A 19,467-nucleotide genomic window follows, 5' to 3' on the forward strand; every position below is an offset into this window, starting at 1 on the left:
TGCATTTGCATGCCACTAAAATCATCTGGTGTACCAACAGGTTTACACACCACATTTCGGGCAGGGCCCATTTATTCCTCAGCTCTGGGGGCTCTCTTCACACATATTATGACAAGAATACCCCTCCTCCTCCTCCTAAAATTGTGCAGTGCACAGCCTGCCCAGCTTTGCATGGAGCTCTGCCTTTCAGACACTGACCCTATACTACCCACACTCTTAATCTGACCAAGAAAATGGAGGCTCTGAGGATGGTAGAGGCTTACCCAAGGTCACCCAGCAGCGTGGCCAGACTCCTCTTATAGTGCACTTATCCCTGCTGGAGCCCAGGGCAGGGCCCGCATGATTCCTAACGTGTTCAAAGCCTGCCACTAGTCACTGCTGGGTGAAAACTTAGATTCCAAAATAGAATATGGTACACTGTTTTATAAAGGTTATAATTATAGAGACTAAAAGGAAAAACTATTCCTCCACGCTGAATACTCCAACATCAAAAGTGTGGGTTTCTCCCCTCACCAACCCACTCTCTGGCTGAATGTCCTACAATCCTGTTCTGACACTTTCTACCTGGGGATAGCACCAAACCATGCAGGAGTCCCCAAGATTTCCCCTTACCTCAGACACCAATCACCAAAGAGTTGCCCCCGCACCCCCCAGTAGGTCCAGGTTGGCTACAAATCAGCATTCTCACAATTGCCTCCTCAGGTGAAATAATTTGTCGTAACGGTTCACAGAAGTTAGGCAAACACTTATGCTCACCAATGTGCTATATGATAAAGAACATGATAAATGATACAGTTAAACAGTAAATGAAGAGACGCACTGGGCAAGGCCTGGGAGGTTCCAAAGACAGGAGCATCTGTCCCAGTGGAGTTGGGGTGTGCCACCTCCCCACACACCAACCTGGAAGCTCTGTGGTTCACAGATCATTATGGAGGCTTCATCACGTAGCCATAACCAACAGTTAATTCACTCAGCAGCCCCTCTCCAAGATTCTTTTTTAAAAATTAATTTATTTATTTGAATGCACTTGGGTCTTAGCTGTAGCAGGTGAACTCTTAGCTGTAGCATGTGGGATCTAGTTCCCTGACCAGGGATTGAACCCAGGCTTCCTGAATTGGGGAGTGCAGAGTCTTAGCCACTGGGGGAAGTTCCATCCAAGCTTCTAATCATGGCTTGGTCTTCCTGGTGACCAGCCCCCATTCTGAAGCTATCCAGGACCCCACCCAGAGTCACCTCATTAGAGCAAAACAGGCTGCTATTGCCCAGGAAACATCAAGGGATTTAGGAGTTCTGTATCAGGAACCCATGGTAAAGACCAAATGTGTATTTCTTATTAGGTCACAGTTGCACATGCATGGGGAAAAAGTTGGAAAGGGCTGTTACAGCAGTTTTTTGGGGGGAGAAAAAGGGTTTACAGATTTTTGCTTAACTTCTCTGTATTTTATAATTTTTAAAAAAACCTTTCGGCTGCACCAGATGGCATATGGGATCTTAGTTCCCAACCAGGAATCGAACATGTGCCCCCTGCGTTGGTATCATGGAGTCTTAGCCACTGGACCACCAGAGAAGTCCTGTATTTTGTGATTTTTTTTATTACAATTATGTTTAGTTATGTAATTCGAATGTACTAAATATTACTTCCCAGGTGGCGCTCATGGTAAATAATCCACCTGCCAATGCAGGAGACACAAGAGAAGCGGGTTCGATCCCTGAGTCGGGAAGATCCCCTGGAGTTGGAAATGGCACCCCACTCTAGTATTCTTGCCTGGAGAATCCCATGGACAGAGGAGCCTGGTGAGCTACAGTCCATGAGGTCATACAGAGTTGGGCACGACTGAATGACTGAGCACAAAAAAATCAACATGAAGCCTTTACCTGTGATCCAGCCAGGGCCAACTGTTGGCAAGGTCAGGAGGCCTTCCAGACAGAGCAGCGCCTGCACACAGCCCAGTTTCACAAGCAGAGCTCGCCTGGACACCCTTGGCCTGTGGTCACCCCCACGCTCTCCATATTCACACCCACCATCACCTTTTGTGCGTGAGGCCCTCCCCTTCCCAATCCTGGGTGCCCACACAACCAAGGCCTGAAAGTCTGTCTGCCTGTCTCCAAAGAGGGGAACTCCTCAGGGCACACACCCTGCTTGACCTATCGCGCTAGAGCCTGGCATAGAGAAAAAGAGCATTTGGGAAGTGAATGAATGAAGGTGGAACGAATCCCAAAGAAGCGGATCTCCAGCAGGTGCAGCCAGTTCCCCTCTCAGCAGTCTCCTGGGCAAAGAACCTGGTGTGAGGGGTTGGGGGTACAAAACCCAGTGTTTTTGGAAGTCAGGAGAAGCAGACTGGATGGACCTGGGGCATGTGTGGGACTTGGAGGGGGGGGTGCAGAGCTGCTGTGGGGGCTGCAAGGGAGTGGCCAGTCTCAGTGAGGTCAGTCCCTGGTCCTTGGGGTCCCCCTGGCCCACAGCTGCAGCTGTGCTGTGCAGTGTGGGGAGGCCCCAGCTGAGGATGAAGGTGCACGGGGACTTATCTGGGACTGGCCCCTGACCCAGCCCAAGCCACTGACCCTGGGCCTGCACCCCTAGCCCCTCAGACCACCTCAGAGAGACACTCACCTTCAATACGGGGCTGCACGAGAGTGGCAGGTGAGAGAGAAAGGCAAGGTGAGCCTCGGCGTTAGAAGCCAAAAAATCACCTCATGGCCAGAGGCTGGACAGGACTCCCATGATGATCTGTGGGGCAAGAGGGGGTTCTGCAACTAGCCAGGGTTCCAGAGTTCTGGCCAGGACCACCCCCTTACTTGCTCAGGAACGTGGGCTGACCCTCCCAGTGCTGATCTGGGGCTTTCTCTCAGGCAGACAGATGAGATCCACGCTTGCCTGCTTGCCTCCACCTCCTTATGAAGCCTTCCTCTCTCCACCTGCGGGGTGTGTGGGGCTGGGATGAGCAGGTGTTCACCTGTGGGCTTCTGACTCCGCTGCCCCAGGTGGGTCTGGAGAGCCTGGTCTATATGCAATGCCCCAGCACCCTCCACTACCACCTGGCCGTCTTTTCTTTGTTACTGGGGACCATCTCATGCCTTGCAGGCTGCTTAGCAGTGTTCCTGGCCTCTGCCCTCTGTCCTCTGGATGCCAGAATTCTATAGTTGTGACCACTAAAAATATCTCCAGACATTATCAAATATCCCTTCAGAAGGCAAAATCACCCCCAGTTGAGAAGCCCAGGCCATAGCACTTCTAGGATAATGTTGGGTCATAATGAGAAGGCATTACTGCTCCTGACTGTAAGGGCAATACATCTAGTATTACAATATAGTATCTGTGTACTCCTGTCCAGGGCTAGTATATGAGTATACTGTATCAAAGTTTAATTTGCAAAAAAGTGAAAAACATGACTTTCATACAAGTGGAGGAAAGCATGTCAAATATTTTAATTAATCAGGGAACAGTAAGATGGTAAAGCTAATTCAAGGAACTTAATAAAAAATCTTTTGGCCACACGGCATGTAGGACCTTAGTTCCCAACCAGGGATCCAACCAACACCCCCTGCATTGGCAGCACAGAGTCTTAAACATTGGACCACCAGTGAGGTCCCCAAGGAACATTTTGAGAAGTGTTTTTTTTTTAATTGAAGGATAATCGCTTTACAGAATTTTGTTGGTTTCTGCCATACATCAACATGAATCAGCCATAGGTATACATATTTCCCCTCCCTCTGAACCTCCTTCCCATCTCCCTCCCCACCCTACCCCTCTTGGTTGATATACAGTCCCTGTTTGAGTTTCCTGAGTCATGCAGCAAATTCCCATTGGCTATCTATTTTACATATGGTAATATAAGTTTCCATGTTACTCTCTCCATACATCTCACCCTCTCCCTCCCCCACCCTCGTGTCCTTAAGTATTTTCCTATGTCTGTGTTGAGAAGTATTCTAGTGCACAGGCAAAGGCATTTCAAAGTGTGTGCTGAGAGACAAAAACCTGATAATTACATATGGGGCAATAAAATTGTAATCTTTGGGGTTATCTTTTCTACTGGACAGAGAATCATGAGTTAACATGTAATTTCTCAGGTACATTTTCCTACATTAGTGGCTTTCAAAGTGTAGTCCCCAAACTAGAAACCTCAGCAGACCAGGGAACCTGTTGGAAATGCAAATTTTCAGGTCTCATTCCAGAGCTAATTAATTAGAGAAACTCTGGGGGTGGAGCCTAGTACTGTTGTAACAAGCCCAGCAGGTGATTCTTAAACACGCTAAAAATTTGATAACTACTGGTCTAAATAGTCAAATAATCTTTATTTGTGAAACAAATCTGTGAGACAATACTCCAGTATGACATTAAAAGGACATGCCACCTGCCTTTTGCCTTATTTCCAAATTTAAATAAATTGTCTGTTTGATGTTTGCTGTTTTGTCTTTCAAATACCCTATCAACAGGGCAGTTTTCATCTATTACTAATTTTTTTCTTCTTTTTCATAATGATTTCCTAAGTGTGTCAATTCATTTCTTCTTTTAGAACTATTCTTGTCCTCTTAAAAAATTTTTTTGATATTGCAACACTATTGATTTCATTGTACTGATGTTTATGATTTTTACAAAGATCTTTTTAAGTGTGATCAATTTTAGCAAGAATTAACTTTCCATCTCTTTCTATTTATGGAGTGGTTTAATTGTCATGGGCTCTATCCTTTTCATAGCTTGAAAGGCTGCAACAAAAAAACAATCAGGGCCTACCGTACAGGTGAGAGGCATAGAAATGAAGAGAGAAATCAAACTTTTCAATTTCTTTTTTGGTCATTAGTTTATACTCTAGTGTACTTTTGTTGTTGCTATCTTTTGTTTGTTTTTGTCTATTTAAGGGAATACCGGAAACTTAGTTTTCCTGGTCTATTCATTACTTCAAGCTCACCAGTAAGCAGACTAATACAATTTAAAGCAACCTTTTCCTCTCCCATTAGATTGAGAAAAATTAAGATAAACAGCTGATGTTGGTGAAGCTGCAAAAGCATTCTGAGCATGTCAACTCTTACAGGCTTTTTGCTATGCAACTAAAGGGATTCATCAAAATGAAATAAAATACCCAGGCACTACCGGGCACTTGAAGGAGGTATCTGGGGTACTGGTAATGTTTCCTTACTTGGGTGTTGGTTACACGAGGCGTACGGTTTATGGAAATTCATTAAGCTCTGTATTTGTACTATGTACAACTTCCTGTATGTGCATCCTATTCCAATAAAGTTTTACAAATATATCTTTTGCCACAACCCACACCTGTATAGTAAGGGCACTGCTTACTGATGCAAAACATGGAAAAGACCTGAATACCACTGCAGAAAGGAAGGCCTCCCCTGCCTTAAAGAGAACAAATTAAACGGCTTCCACTCCCTCTTCCTGCTGCTTTGGTTGTGTTTTCAGTTAACCTGGGGGTTGGCGCTGGTCCTTTCCGGGGAAAGGTTCTGGGGACTGACAAAAGGACCCTGTGTTTCGCTCCAGCAACTCGGGTCTGGGCGACTCGCTCCCGCCTTGATCCGAGGAAGCCCCGCCCCAGGAAGCCCCGCCCAAGCGTCACGTGACCGCTGCATCAGCTGACCCGGCGCGACAGGAAGGTGAAAGTCCTGGGCGCGGGCTTCCTGGAGCAATGGTGAGGGATGAGGGTTGATACGAGGCTGTGGTTGCTGAGGGCGGGCATGGTAGGACCCCCAAATTCCCCCGCCGCTGCTGCGGGAAGGAGATGGGAAATCTGCCCGGGCCGCGGAGCAGACACTTGGGTGAGGTCGTTAAAGCCGAGGGTCTGGTCAAGAAAAGCCTCCCTCCATCCTCCTCCAGCAGGGCGGGACGGCAGGCTTAGTGTCTTGACTGGAAGGAAGGGCCCGAACTCTCGGGGGCAGGAGCTGGGGCTTGTCTCTCTAGGCCTTTCTCTGCCCCTGAGCAGGACGTCCCGAAGGCGCCCACCTCCCAGCCTTCCTGTGGAACTTGGAGGAAAACTTGCTGACAATTTCGCTCAGTCTTCTGCACTGTTAGGAAATCCCTTTGCTCTTCCCAGAGGCAGAAAGGAGTATATACGGGGTGGAAACTTCTCAACTTATCCATTCATTTGTTCCTTTAACAGATTGTGAGTGCCTACTGTATACCAGGACTGTGCCAGGCACTAGGACTTGGGCTGCAGGAGGGAAGGGCAGAGTTGGAGGCTTGAATGGGCAGTCATAGTTAAGACCTGAGCCGGGAGGGACTAAACTCATCTTGCGCATAGTGCCAGAAGGCTTCCCAAGGATGACATCACCTGAGGGCCTGTGAGCCGGGAAGAAAACTTGCTGGGGCAGAAAGAAAGCAGCTAGTGTACCAGGAATTGGGAGGCATGGAAGGGGGCTGGTGGGAGGCTATATCTTCAGATAGGGGACAGCATTCAAAGACTTCAGGTGAGTGAGAGCTCGGAACCGTAGGAATGAATGCATTTCATCACCTGGAAGAGTAGAAACTAGAGGCTAGTGAACGATGAGGCTCGACAGATAAGCAAAGTCCACAGCTTGCTGGGTCTTGAGAGGAGTTTGGACTTTTTAAGAAAGGGCAGCAGGGAAATGAGGAAGAGCCTTTCAGCTGATTTGTTGAGGGAGGAAGAGGGGAACAGCCTGGGGCAGCAGACACTCCCCCACCCAGGAGATGGTAGTGACTTGAGAGAGAGTGGAGATAGAAGTGGAGGAGATCAGTGGGGCTCAGAGACTAAATGCATGAGGGAGAAGGGAGAGGGAGGGAGCTGGGTTTGGTTCCCAGGTACTGGTGCTCAGTGGTGGTGGGACAGGTAGGGGCAGGTTTCAGAAGGAAGAGAACCAGTCAGTGTGATACATGCTTAGTGAGGCTTCTAAGGGGCCAGGTGCACCGGGTGGGAGACAGTCTGGATTTAAGGGTCTGGAGCTCAGAAGAGAATCTACAATACAATGGCGGTTATAAATTCGGGAGTCGTCAGCAGGATGATATGTCTCATCCACAGTGTGAGTTCAGGAGAAAGGGCCTAGGACAGAACCTAGAGAAATTCTGGTTATTTTAAGAAGTTACACAAGGAACACATTCTTATGGTAAAAATGTAAATAATACAGAGGTGGTAGAAGTCAGAGAAAGTCCAGAGATGATAAAACAGTCCAGTGGGTAGAAGTCAGGGGCCCATAAACTTAGGAAAATATTATATCTCAATTTTCACTAACTTCAAACTGAAATTTAATATTTCCTCCAGTTATGAATGTTGGCAACAGACCTCAGTGTTATTAGCAGCACCTCTGACTTTGTCACTAATAGAAATCAGATATTTTCATGTCACAGCTGTTGGCATTATTTACATATTTATGCTCATTTCCAAATTACTGTCATCACTTGAAACATATGTCACGTCACCAATTGGTTTTGAATATTTTGATAACTTTTTTTTCCCCTGCCACATCATGTGGCTTGAGGGATCTCTGTTCCCCAATCAGGGATTGAACCGAGGGCCACAGCAGTGAAAGCCCAGGAGCCTAACCACTAGGCCACCAGGGAACTACCTATTTTGATAACTTTTAATTAGTGTCTTTTACTATGTAGTTTTTCCTGTGTACTTTATTCATTTGAAAACATTGTTTTTAGAGAGGCCTGTAGTCTTCACCAGATGCCTGATGAGTCCATGCCACAAAACAGTTAAAAATCCCTGAAGTAGGGAAAGAAGCCCCAGACTTTGCTTAACACCCCACCACCTCACCAGCAGTCCCACTGCCTTGCCTCAGAGTAATGACAGCAGGCAGCCTACTGAGATCACCATTTGGGGGCTGGGGGTGGGGAGAAGTGAGCCAGCAAATGAGACAGAGGCCAGACCAGAGGGAGAAATCCAGAAGAGGGTGTTGCTTCAAGAAGGATGGGTTTGTGTCCACTGTTGTGGATGAGCTAAGGAAGAGGAAGACTAGGTTTAGTGACAAAAGTCATTTGTGACCATGGCTAGAGGACTTCACTGGGGTCACATGTGATCAAGGGGGTGGCAGGCCAGAAAGGAGCATTGGAGGTGAAAGGGTCATGGAGCAGGTCTGAAGTGAACAGTGAACAGTGGGGCAAAGTAGAAGACATGGAGTTAATGGGGCTGCCTTGAGGGCCTGACAGAATCAGGAGAACATGGGTTCACCGTATCTCGAGTTGGCAAGCTTTGTTTCCAATATCTGAAAGCAGCGCAGGTAGAGGTGTGGACAGATGAACATGGACATTGTGTGCATTAGAGCTTTGCCGCAGAAACAGGGCAAAGGACAGTGGGTCAGGCGGGTGGAGGATATAATCAATATGTGGTTGACTGGGTGGGTTTGCATTCTAACAGAAGATAGACCTTGGATAAGTAATAAAATGTGATATGTGATGTGATAAATGCTGTGGAGATCAAAAAGGAAGAGAAGGAGCTAGGACGTGATGGTGAAGAGCTGTTTAAACGGCTTCTTTAAGATAAAATCAACATAAATCATACATGTGTAAATGTATGGTTCAATAAGTTTTGACGTGTATGCTCATGAAAACATTACCACGATCAAGATAATGAATACATCCGCTGGCCTTTCCAGATTACCTTGTGTGAGGGGCTATTTAAGAAAGCAAATAGTCAGAGAAAGCCCATCAGAATAGGTGTCATTTGGGCAGAGACCTGAGTGACATGAGAGAGCAAGCCATGTTTAATTTGCAACAGAAGCAACAGGGAGGCTAGTATAGCTGGAGCTGGAGAGGGAAAGGAAGAGGAGGTGAGAGGGTCATGGGTTCCATGCGGCACCCCCAGCGCTTACAGTGGGTTCTCCCACAGAGCAGGCACCCAGGCATGTCCGCAGAGGAGGTGAATGCCTGGGACACGCATCAGAACAAGGTTTGGTGGCAGAAGAGTCAGGGAGAGTGTTCTCTAAACAGCCTGGTAGTAGGGGAGAACAAGTGGCTAGAGCTCGTCCATCTTATCAGGGAGCAGGAACCCTGCGGAGCAGTAGCGCGGGAGACACCTGGGCATATGTCAGCCCGCCCTGCAGCCTGACCACCTACCTCACTCTCTTGCAGCGGTTCCGATTCTGTGGTGACCTGGACTGTCCCGACTGGGTCCTGGCAGAGATCAGCACGCTGGCCAAGATTGTTGAGTGCATGGGATCTTGGGGGTGGGGGCAGGAAGGGATTGCAGCTGGGGGCTCTTGGGGGCGGGGTGGAGGGTGGTGAGGTCACTCTTGAGTTGGGGTCTCAGCCCTCTTGGGCCATTCTCTCACGCTGTGTGACTGATCATGTGGCCAGCCCTCTCTGAGCCAGCCCCTCAGCGTGCCTGTGTGAGGTGGGTCAGTCTGACTGATATAAGGCCTCCCCCTCCAGTCCTCTGTGAAGCTGAGGCTGTTGTGTGGCCAGGTGCTGAAGGACCTTCTGGGAGGGGGCATTGACGTGAGTACAGGACCCTGCCCGCCACGGTCCCATGACCCAGTGACCCCACTGCCCTGAAAGTGCACCAGACCGAGGTGGGTGGGTGATCAGCTCCCACCCTCCCTGGATACCTCGTGTCCGAACCACAGGGTCCAGGCCAGGGGGCTGGTGAGCAGGGGACCAGCCCCGCCCTGAGAGCCTCCTTTCTTCACAGTATGAGAAGATCCTGAAGCTCACCATGGATGCCAGGTTTGGTGAGCACCCCACTGGCTCCACAGACCTTTGGGTGACCCTGGGTACTCAGCCTGGGGCCTGGCACAGAGGCCCCTCCTCCCAGCCAGCTCTGACCCGCTGGCCCCAGCAGAGGGGATAGGGAGGAAAGCCACTGCCACCCCAGGGCCTCCACCAGCTCCCGGTGGGGCAGTGGCAGTGCTCATGGCTTTAGGAGGCCTGGGGACTCTGAGCTGAAGCTAGTGGGGCCACAAGGAGGTGTTTGGGGCCGCAGTGACACCCCAACTCCACCCACGGCTCCCCCCAGAGTCAGGCGATGTGAAGGCCACGGTGGCAGTGCTGAGTTTCATCCTCTCCAGCGCGGCCAAGCACAGCGTGGATGGCGAGTCCTTGTCCAGCGAACTGCAGCAGCTGGGGCTGCCCAAAGGTACGGGGATGAGGGCAGGCAGTAGGGTGACCTGGGCCAAGGGGTGCTGGGCGGAGGTCAGGCTGTGTGACCCTGGGAAACACCTTGCCTTCTCTGGGCCAGGAGCCTGAGACCTGCGCTCTGAGCCACCTGAGCCCGAGCCCCCACCTGCTAGCTCAGGGGGCCTCCTTTCGTCCCCAGAGCACGCGGCCAGCCTCTGTCGCTGCTACGAGGAGAAGCAGAGCTCCCTGCAGGCGCGCCTGCGGGCCTGCAGCTTGCGGGGTGAGTGCAGGGTGGGCCCGGGCCAGGGCTGGGCTTCCTTCTGGAAGGTGCCTGTGGTTTGGGAGGTGTTTATCCTCAGAAAGTATACTTAACTGAGTCATGTCAAGCAGTCACAGGGCTGGGATTCCTGGCTCCAGCCTGGGTTTCTCTCCTCTGAGACCTGCGCTGGGTAGTCTGACTTCCTGGGTCAGAGGGATGAGAGCTTCTCAAAGGCCACAGAGCTCTGGAGGGTTTGGGGCTGAGCCAGGGTGAGGGCTTGGGCCGCCTGGCTCCTCGGCCTGTTACCTCAAGCCCCTCTTGGTCTCGCAGTGAACAGGCTGGTAGGCGTGGGCTGGCGGGTGGACTACACCCTGAGCTCTAGCCTGCTGCGCACCGTGGAAGAGCCTTTGATACACCTGCAGCTGGAGGTGGCCGCTTCCCCAGATGCCCCGGCCCAGCCTGTTGCCATGTCCCTCTCAGCAGACAAGTTCCAGGTCCTCCTGGCAGGTGAGGCTCGGCTGTATCGGGAGGGTAAGGGGCACCCTGAGGTCCTGCCTAACTGCTGCCGCCTGCCTGCCTCTCCCCACTGCAGACTTAAAGCAGGCCCAGACCCTGATGAGCAACGTGGGCTGAGAAGAAGAGCACGGGGCCCCATGTGGAGCTGCCCTCGAACTTCTCATTAGGGGGTGGCCCCAGCTCCAGGGTCTGGTCTCCTGGATCTCTGGCTTCCTAGGTTACCACCTGAGAATCCAGCCTGGGATCCTGAGAACACTTCCAGCATTGCCTTCCCTCCCCTGTGAAAGGCACTTATCAATGGTTTTCCTGAGAAGGAAGAATAAACAGAAGTGTGAAAAGTGTAAAGAAGTGTGTGCGTGATTTCTTTAGGGTTCAGATCAGAGGTTTTCGTGACAGAGACCAAGTGATACACTGACCTATGGTCCGTTTTCTTTTCTCGGCTGCTGGCTGAGGCTGGTCAGGGGTGAGGCAGAATGAGGACCAAAACGAGACAGCTTGTCTGTAGACAGGAGAATCAGGGCTCCAGCTCCTGGTCCTAGGATGCTCTTGGCTCTGCCCTCTCGGTGCTGGCCTTGTCTTGAAGCTGGCATCAAGTAGGTGGCCCCAACACCAGATGCCCCAAGTAGAGAAAGGAGAGAGCCCTTGGCTCCGTGTCATCTTCTCTAGGAAGAGAGAAGGCCCATGCCTGAACCACTCATTGGCAAGGGGAATGGGATAATGGGCTGAATGATTGTGACCCCACCCCTAAATTCCCATGTACCAAGCCCCAACCCCAGTGAGAGGGTTTTAGGAGGTGGGGCCTTCGGGAAGTAATTAGGTTCACATGAAGTCTTGAGACCTGCATGATGGGATTAGTGTTCTTACAAAAAAAGGAAGACAGACTCTCTAGCTATAAACATGTACTGAGGAAAGGCCATATAAGAACATAGCAAGAAGACAGCCGTCCCACAGAGCAGGAGAGAGCTCTCACCAAGAACTCATTCTGAGTTGAACGTGGACTTCACAGTTTCTGGAACTGTGGGAAATATATGTCGTTTAACCCACCCAGTCCATGGTATTTTGTTATAGCAGCCTGAACAGACTAAGACAAAGGGATTCCCAGGACTGTCTTAGGCCGTCCAGGGCCGCTTGTAGAAAATACCGATCCCTGGTCTGTGGCAGGGAGAGTATAGGGGGAGCCTAGAACATCTCAGGGTCCAAAAGTGAAAGTGAAGTCACTCAGTCATGTCCGACTCTTTGCCTATTAGGCATGGACTGTAGCCTATCAGGCTCCTCTGTCCATGGGATTTTCCAGGCAAGAGTACTGGAGTGGGTTGCCATCGCCTTCTCCAGGGGATCTGACTGACCCAGGGATCGAACCTGGTTTCTCCCACATTGTAGGCAGATGCTTTACCACCTGAGCCACCAGGCAAGTCTCAGGGTCCAAGGAAACTATTAAAAATGAGTCATATCAACAGGAGCCAGCTTGATCCACTGGCTAAAGATGGGACAATTTAAAGAGGTAAGGCCTGATTCCCCTCCTGGCTTCTGCTTCTGGAGAAATGGAACGGATGGTCTTTTCTCTGTTCCTCCCACTAAGTGCAGCTAAAAACCTTGGACTTTTATAAAACATAAGACTACGAAAGGTGATGAGACAGCAGACTGGCTAGGATCCTCAAGACCTGAAGAACAACACAGCAAAAAATTCCTTAGATTTTGTTTCATGTATCCCAAGCTGAGTGATGGAGAAGCTGACCGCCTAGAAACACCAGCACACAAAGGAAGCCCTGACAAAAGCCTGCTTTCTCTAAGCAGTGGACGAGGAAAAGGACAGTCCAGCGGCACAGAAAAGTTAGAGACAGTAAGGGCTGTCCTCCAGCCACACCCTGCGAACTGCAGTCCCCCTTCCACCCCTGCCTACAAAGGCTGAGTGGGAGCTTAGACCCTACCCAAGCTGGCAGGAGGTGGCATAGCCCTTTCCCCACTAGCACCATGTCAGAGAAGGCCTGCTAAAAGAGAAGATTTAAATACGATCCAGTTTCGTAATACCCAAAATGTTTAGAATTCAATTTTAAAAATTCATTGTACCAAGAGCCAACAAAATTTCAACTCAAAAAAGACAAATGTGAACACTAGAATGTCTCAGATGTTACAAGTCTATGCTAAGGATTTTAAAGCAGCCTTCTTAAAAATGCCTCAAGTCTCAGCAGAGAAATAGAAGATATAAAGAACAAGATAAACATTTTAGAACCGAAAACTACAATAGTCCAAGTAAAAATCTCAAATGGGTGAACTTAACAACAGAAGAAAGAATCAGTGGGTTTGAAGATAAATCAATAGAAATTACCCAGTCTTAACAACAGAGGGAAGATAACTTGGAAAACAACAAGAACAAAAAATAAAATAGAGCCTCAAGGACCCGTAGGACTATTAACAAAAGACCTAGTACTTGTGGTGTCAGAGTCCCAGAAGGTAAGGAGAAGGAGGGTGGGACAGAAGTCCTCCAAGAAATAATGACTAAAATTTTCCAGAATATGGCAAAGGACACAAATGTATAGAGCCAAGAAGCTGAATGAAGTCCACACAGGTTGAATCTGAAGAAATTTATGTCAAGATCCATCATAATCAAACTTCTGAGAACTAAAGAAAAGAAAAAAAATCCTGAAAGCAGCAAGACAGAGATGACACCTTACATATAAGCAGAAAACAATTCGAATGACTGAATATCTCATCAGAAACCACAGAGGCCAAAGATAACAAACACAACACGTTTCAGGCCCTGAAAGATAAGAAATGTCAACCCAGAATTCTATATTCAGAGAAAGTCACCCAAGAGTAAAGGACAAGGGACTTCCCTGGGGGTCCAGTGGTTAAGACGCCACACTCCCAATGCAGGGGGCCCGAGTTCCATCCCTGGTCAGGGAACTAGACCCCACGGGCTGCAACTAAGAGTTCACATGCTACAACTAAAGATCCCACATGGGGACTTCCCTGGTGGTCCAGTAGTTGAGAGTCCACCTGCCAATGCAGGGGGCATGGGTTCGATTCCAGGTCCGGGAAGTTCCCACATGTTGCAGGAAAATTGGGCCTGTGTGTCACAATTACTGAGTCCGCAAGTTGCAACTCCTGAAGCCCACCATCTAGAGCCTGTGCTCCACAACAAGAGAAGCCATTGCAATGAGAAGCCTGCACACTGTAAAAGGAAAGCCCATGAAGCAACGAAGCCCCAGCACAGCCAAAAATAGATAAATAATAAAAATTAAAGATCCCACATGCCACAGCTAAAGATCCCACGTGGGACAACTAAAGATCCTGCATGCTGTAAGTAAGACCTAGCACAGCCTAAGAAATATATATATAAATATTTTTTTAAGAGTAAAGGGTGAGTAAAAGAATGAAATTAGAACATTTCTCATACCATAAAAAAAATCAAAATGGATTAAAGACCTAAATGTAAGACCAGATGTGATAAAACTTGAAGAAAACATAGGCAGAATACTCTGACATAAATTGTAGCAATTTGGGGGGAGGGATTTTTTTTCTTCCTAAGGCAAAGGAAACAAAAGCAAAAATAAACAAATGGCATATAATTAAACTTAAGAGCTTTGGCACAGCAAAGGAAACCACTGACAAAAAAGTCTACAGAATGGGAGAAAATAATTGCAAATGATATGACTGGTAAGGGATTAATATCCAAAATATATAAATAGCCCACAGAACTCAATATCAAAAAAGGAAACAACTCGATTGAAAAATGAGCAGAAAACTTGAATAATCATTTTTCCAAAGAAGACATAGGAATGGCCAACCAGCAATGAAAAGATGCTCAGCATTGCTAATTATTAAAGAAATGCAAATCACAACCACAATGAGATATCACCTCCCACCTGTCCGAATGGCTATTACCAAAAAGACTACAAATAACACATGTTGGCAAGGATGTGGAGAAAAGGGAGCCCTTGTTCATTGTCGGTGGGAAAATAAATTGGTGCAGCCACTGTGGAAGCTATATTGAGTTTCCTCAAAAAAAATAGCAAGAGAACTATCATATAATCCAGCAATCTGACTTATGGGTATTTATCTGCAGGAAATAAAGACACTAATTAAAAAAGATACATGTACCCCAATGTTCATAATATATTATACATGTCAGTCATCCATAAAAAATAATGAAATTTTGCTTTTTACAAAAATATAGATGGACCTAGGAGAGTATTATGCTTAGTAAAATAAATCAGAGAAAGACAAAATAGTGTATGATATCACTTACAGGTAGAATCCAAGAAATGAATGAATAGAAGAAAACAAACAGATCCATAGACATAGAGAATAAACTAATAGTTACTAGTGGCAAGATGAAGAGGGGAGGAATAAGACAGGAGTAGGGGATTAAGAGGTACAAACATCTTTATTTTATGTGTAAAATAAATAAGTTTCAGGGACACATGTACAGCACAGAGTATACAGTCAATGTCTTATAATAACTTTAAATGGAGTATAACTATAAAAATATTGAATCACTCTGTTGCATACCTGAAACTAATATAAATTAACTATATTTCAATTTTTAAAAATGACAAAATTGTAAGACATTTTAAAGAGTAAAGGGGGAGATCAAGACATTGGCAGATGAGGAATAACTAATAAAATTATTACCAGAAGTTCTAATATAAAATTCAAAAGGCTAAAAGGAAACCATAAATAAAAAGACAAGAGAAAATATTTGCAAATGATGTGACCAACAGGGATTAATCTCCAAAATACATAAACAACTCATGCAGCTCAATATCAAATAAACAACCGAATCAAAAAATGGGCAAAAGATCTAAACCGACATTTTCCCAAAGACATACAGATGGCCAAAAAGCACATGAAAAGCTATGCTCAACATTGCTAATTATTAGAGAAATGCAAATCAAAACTACAATGAGGTATCATCTCACATCAGTCAGAATGGCCACCATCAAAAAGTCTACTAACAATAAATGCTGCAGAGGGTGTGGAGCAAAAGGAACCCTCATGCACTGTTGGTGGGAAAGTAAATTGGTACAAACACTATGGAGAACAGTATGGTGCTTCCTTTTAAAATTAAAAACAGAGCTACAATATGATCCAGTAGTCCCATTCCTGGGTATATGTCTGTAAGAAAGCATGATTTGAAAAGATACATGCACTCCAGTGTACATGGAAGCATGACTCACAGTAGCCAAGATAGGAAGCAACGTGAATGTCCATTGACAGATGAGTGGATAAAGAAGATGTGGTGCATATACACAGTGGAATATTACTCAGCCATAAAAATCAAGTACTGCCATTTGCAGCAACATGGATGGACCTAGATATTATTATACTAAATACTAGATATTATTATACTAAATGAAGTAAGTCAGACAAAGAAAGACAAGTGTCATATGATAGTACTTATATGTGGAATCTAAAAAAAGTGATACAAATGAACTTATTTACAAAACAGAACCATCAGACTCACAAACATAGAAAATACACTTTTGGCTACCAAAGAGGAAAGGCTAGGAGGCAGGGATAGATTAAGAGGTTGGGATTACCATATAAACACCACTATATAAAATAAATAGTCAACAAGGACCTACTGTATAGCACAGGGAACTCCATTCAATACTCTGTAATAACCTATATTCGAAAAGAATCTGAAAAAGAATGGAGACATATATATATATATGAAACTGAATCACTTTGCCGTATACCTGAAACTAACACAACATTGTAAATCAACTATACTCCAGCATAAAATTAAAAAAAATTAAGTCTAAAGGAGGATCTCTAAACAGAAAGAACATGATAGAAGAAATCTTGAAACATTAGGAATGAAGAATAATGGAAAGAATAAAAACATGGGTGCAGTAGACTTTCCTTCTCTTGAGTATTCTGAAATATGTTCAACATATTTGAAGCAAAATATAATACTGTTAGATGTGGTTTTCAATGTATGTACAGGAGATATTGAAGGTTGTTATAAACTAGTGAAGGAAAAAAGAGATAAGGTTTCTACACTTTACTCAAATTGATAAAATGTCAATATCAGTGAACTGTGACAAGTATATACACACGTATAATATATGTATAGAGTAATACCTACGGCAACCACTTCAAAGGCTATATACAATGTAATGCACTCAATATAGTTAAGTCAAATTGGAATTCTAAAAGATGTTCAAGTAGCCCATATGAGGGCAATAAAAAGAAGACAAAAGCAAAAAACATGGAATAAATGCAAATTAAGTGGCAGTCACAAAAAAAACTCCAAGTCTCATCAAATGTGTAATATAAGCTTGGTTACCCAGCTAGCATTCCCTCTTCTGTGTCATCACACAATCTCCTCTCATTGCTATCGTAGCACAGCATTGTAGTTTGAGTGAGTAAATACTCACTTGCCTTTTACCAATCTTTCTTAAGATTACCTGTTTGTATAGCCTGTCTAGTCAAGGCTATGGTTTTTCCAGTGGTCATGTATGGATGTGAGAGTTGGACTGTGAAGAAAGCTGAGTGCTGAAGAACTGATGCTTTTGAACTGTGGTGTTGGAGAAGACTTTTGAGAGTCCCTTGGACTGCAAGGAGATCCAACCGGTCCATTCTAAAGGAGATTAGTCCTGGGCGTTCATTGATGCTAAAGCTGAAACTCCAATACTTTGGCCACCTCATGCGAAGAGTTGACTCATTGGAAAAGACTCTGATGCTGGGAGGGATTGGGGGCAGGAGGAGAAGGGGACGACAGAGGATGAGATGGCTGGATGGCATCACTGCCTCGATGGATGTGAGTTTGAGTGAACTCCGGGAGTTGGTGATGGACAGGGAGGCCTGGCATGCTGCGATTAATGGGGTTGCAAAGAGTCGGACACGACTGAGTGACTGAACTGAACTGAACTGAAAGACTAAAACAGTACTCTTTCAATAAGTGGGGGAAAAGTTAAAGATTTGGCAGAGAACAGATTTAGCTATTGAATGTAAAAAAAAATCTGAGTCCATAAAAGATAACTAACCCCCTCCCCGCAAAAAATCAACCCTAATTTTTCACCACTGGACTTTATTGCACCAAATTCTTAGTCTAAAAATTGATAATTGAAGAGAAGTATTTCAGAATTTATCCTGTCTTTTTAGTATTTTATAATACCCAAATAGCCCTAATCAATGAAATAAAGCTCTTCTTCACAGAAGAATTCAAGTTAATGTAGAGGGAATGACAGCATTAGAAAATCACCATTTTGTAACACCCAATTAAGTACTTGATTGAGGCAAGGATCACCAATGACCAGAAAGCCATTAGGTGGAAGGTTGATGTGATGTGAAACTGTATTTGCATGGTGGTAAAGAATAACCTCATGTAAACAACTCAATGTCCCTCAGCTGGTAAGTGGATAAACATGCTGGTATGTCTACACAGTGAAACACTACTCAGCAATAAGAAGGATTGATAAGCATCACAACATAGATGGATCTCAAATGCATTATGCTATGAGGACAAAAGAAGACACAAAAGGCTACATACTAAAGATTCCGTGTACAGGCACACCTTGGAGATATTGCAGATTCAGTTCCAGAACACTGCAGTACGGTGAGTATGGCCATAAAGCAAGTCCCATGAACTTTTTGGTTTCCCAGTGCATAGAAAAGTTTGTTTACACTGTACTGTAGATTATTAAGTATGCAATACATTCTGTTTAAGGGCTTCCCTGGTGGCTCAGATGGTGAAGAATATGCCTGCAATGCAGGAGACCTGGGTTCAATCCCTGGATCCGGAAGACCCCCTGGAGAAGGGAATGGCTACCCACTCCAGTATTCTTGCCTGGAGGATCCCAAAGAATCCCACGGACAGAGGAGCCTGGTGGGCTACAGTCCCTGGGGTTGCAAAGAGTTGGACACGACGAGCAACTACCACCACATTGTGTTTAAAAAGCAATGTACGAGCTTTTCTGTACATTGTAAAAACTTTTGTAATTAAAAAATACTTTATTGCTGGGGGTGGTGGGGAGGATGGATTGGGAGTTTGGGATTGGCAGATGCAAACCATCATATACAGAATAAACAAGAGCCTACTGTATGGCACAAGAAAATACGCAATATCCTATAATAAACCACAATGGAAAAGAATATGAAAAATAATATATGTAAATATATAACTGAATCATTTTACTATACAGCAGAAACTAATACAACATTGTAAACCAATTATACTTCAATAAAATAAATTTTTAAAATGCTTTATTGCCAAAAAATGCTAACCATCATCTTGACAAAGCAGGATTGCCACAGACCTTCAATTTGTTTAGAAAAAATGCCATTATCTGTGAGGTGCAATAAAGTGGAGTGCAATAAAACAAGATATGCCTATGTATGACATTGGCAAAAACTATATGGGCAGAAAACAGATCAGCAGTTGTCAACAGGTACAATGTAAATATTGACTAAAAACGTGCGTGGGCAAATTTTGGGATGGGGGCATGATAGAAATGTATTATCTCTTGATTGTGGTGATGATTGTCATAAGTGTATGAATTTGTCAAAAGTCACACTCTAGGGACTTCCCTGGTTGTCCAGTGGTTAGGGCTCTATGCTTCCAATGCAGGGTTCCAACCAGTGTTCCCTGGTTGGGGAACTAAGATCTGGCATACCTTGTCATGGCCAAAAAAAAAAAAACAAAAAAGTCCTCACACTCTAAAAC

The 19,467-nt window shown here is 45.7% G+C and overlaps 2 protein-coding genes across 5 annotated transcripts in view; one reads left to right on the top strand and one right to left on the bottom strand.

The window, feature by feature from the left end:
- The window catches only part of LOC123330693 (proline-rich protein 36-like), a 37,440-nt gene extending 33,720 nt beyond the window's left edge, over positions 1-3,720 (bottom strand). For all 3 annotated transcript variants that reach the window (XM_044932744.2, XR_006546748.1, XR_006546747.1), the window contains exon 1: positions 2,612-3,720. The gene's annotated coding sequence lies outside the window, so the exon portion shown is untranslated. The remainder of the gene's footprint in view (positions 1-2,611) is intronic.
- Positions 3,721-5,495: 1,775 nt separating this feature from the next.
- COMMD4 (COMM domain containing 4) lies at positions 5,496-11,138 on the top strand. Of its 2 annotated transcripts, none has more exons than XM_006080674.3 (8): positions 5,496-5,639; positions 9,035-9,106; positions 9,335-9,400; positions 9,594-9,633; positions 9,918-10,037; positions 10,218-10,298; positions 10,608-10,784; positions 10,870-11,138. In XM_006080674.3, the coding sequence occupies exons 1-8, from the start codon at positions 5,637-5,639 to the stop codon at positions 10,908-10,910; spliced, it is 600 nt and encodes a 199-aa protein (XP_006080736.2). In that variant the 5' UTR covers positions 5,496-5,636; the 3' UTR covers positions 10,911-11,138. The 2 variants fall into 2 exon arrangements, with proteins under 2 accessions (XP_006080736.2, XP_006080735.3); XM_006080673.3 differs by lacking the exon at positions 5,496-5,639 and adding an exon at positions 5,646-5,766.
- Positions 11,139-19,467: the final 8,329 nt, after the last annotated feature.

The sequence above is a fragment of the Bubalus bubalis genome, chromosome 20 (genome assembly GCF_019923935.1).
Source record: "Bubalus bubalis isolate 160015118507 breed Murrah chromosome 20, NDDB_SH_1, whole genome shotgun sequence".
NCBI classification, from domain to species: domain Eukaryota; kingdom Metazoa; phylum Chordata; class Mammalia; order Artiodactyla; family Bovidae; genus Bubalus; species Bubalus bubalis.

Excerpts from the sequence above, each read along its gene's own strand:
- COMMD4 (XM_006080673.3), top strand. The coding sequence starts at position 5,647 with ATGAGGGTTGATACGAGGCTGTGGTTGCTGAGGGCGGGCATGGTAGGA. Across the intron at positions 9,107-9,334 it reads TCAGCACGCTGGCCAAGATT|TCCTCTGTGAAGCTGAGGCT; the intron begins GTTGAGTGCATG and ends CTCCCCCTCCAG. Across the intron at positions 10,299-10,607 it reads GCGGGCCTGCAGCTTGCGGG|TGAACAGGCTGGTAGGCGTG; the intron begins GTGAGTGCAGGG and ends TTGGTCTCGCAG.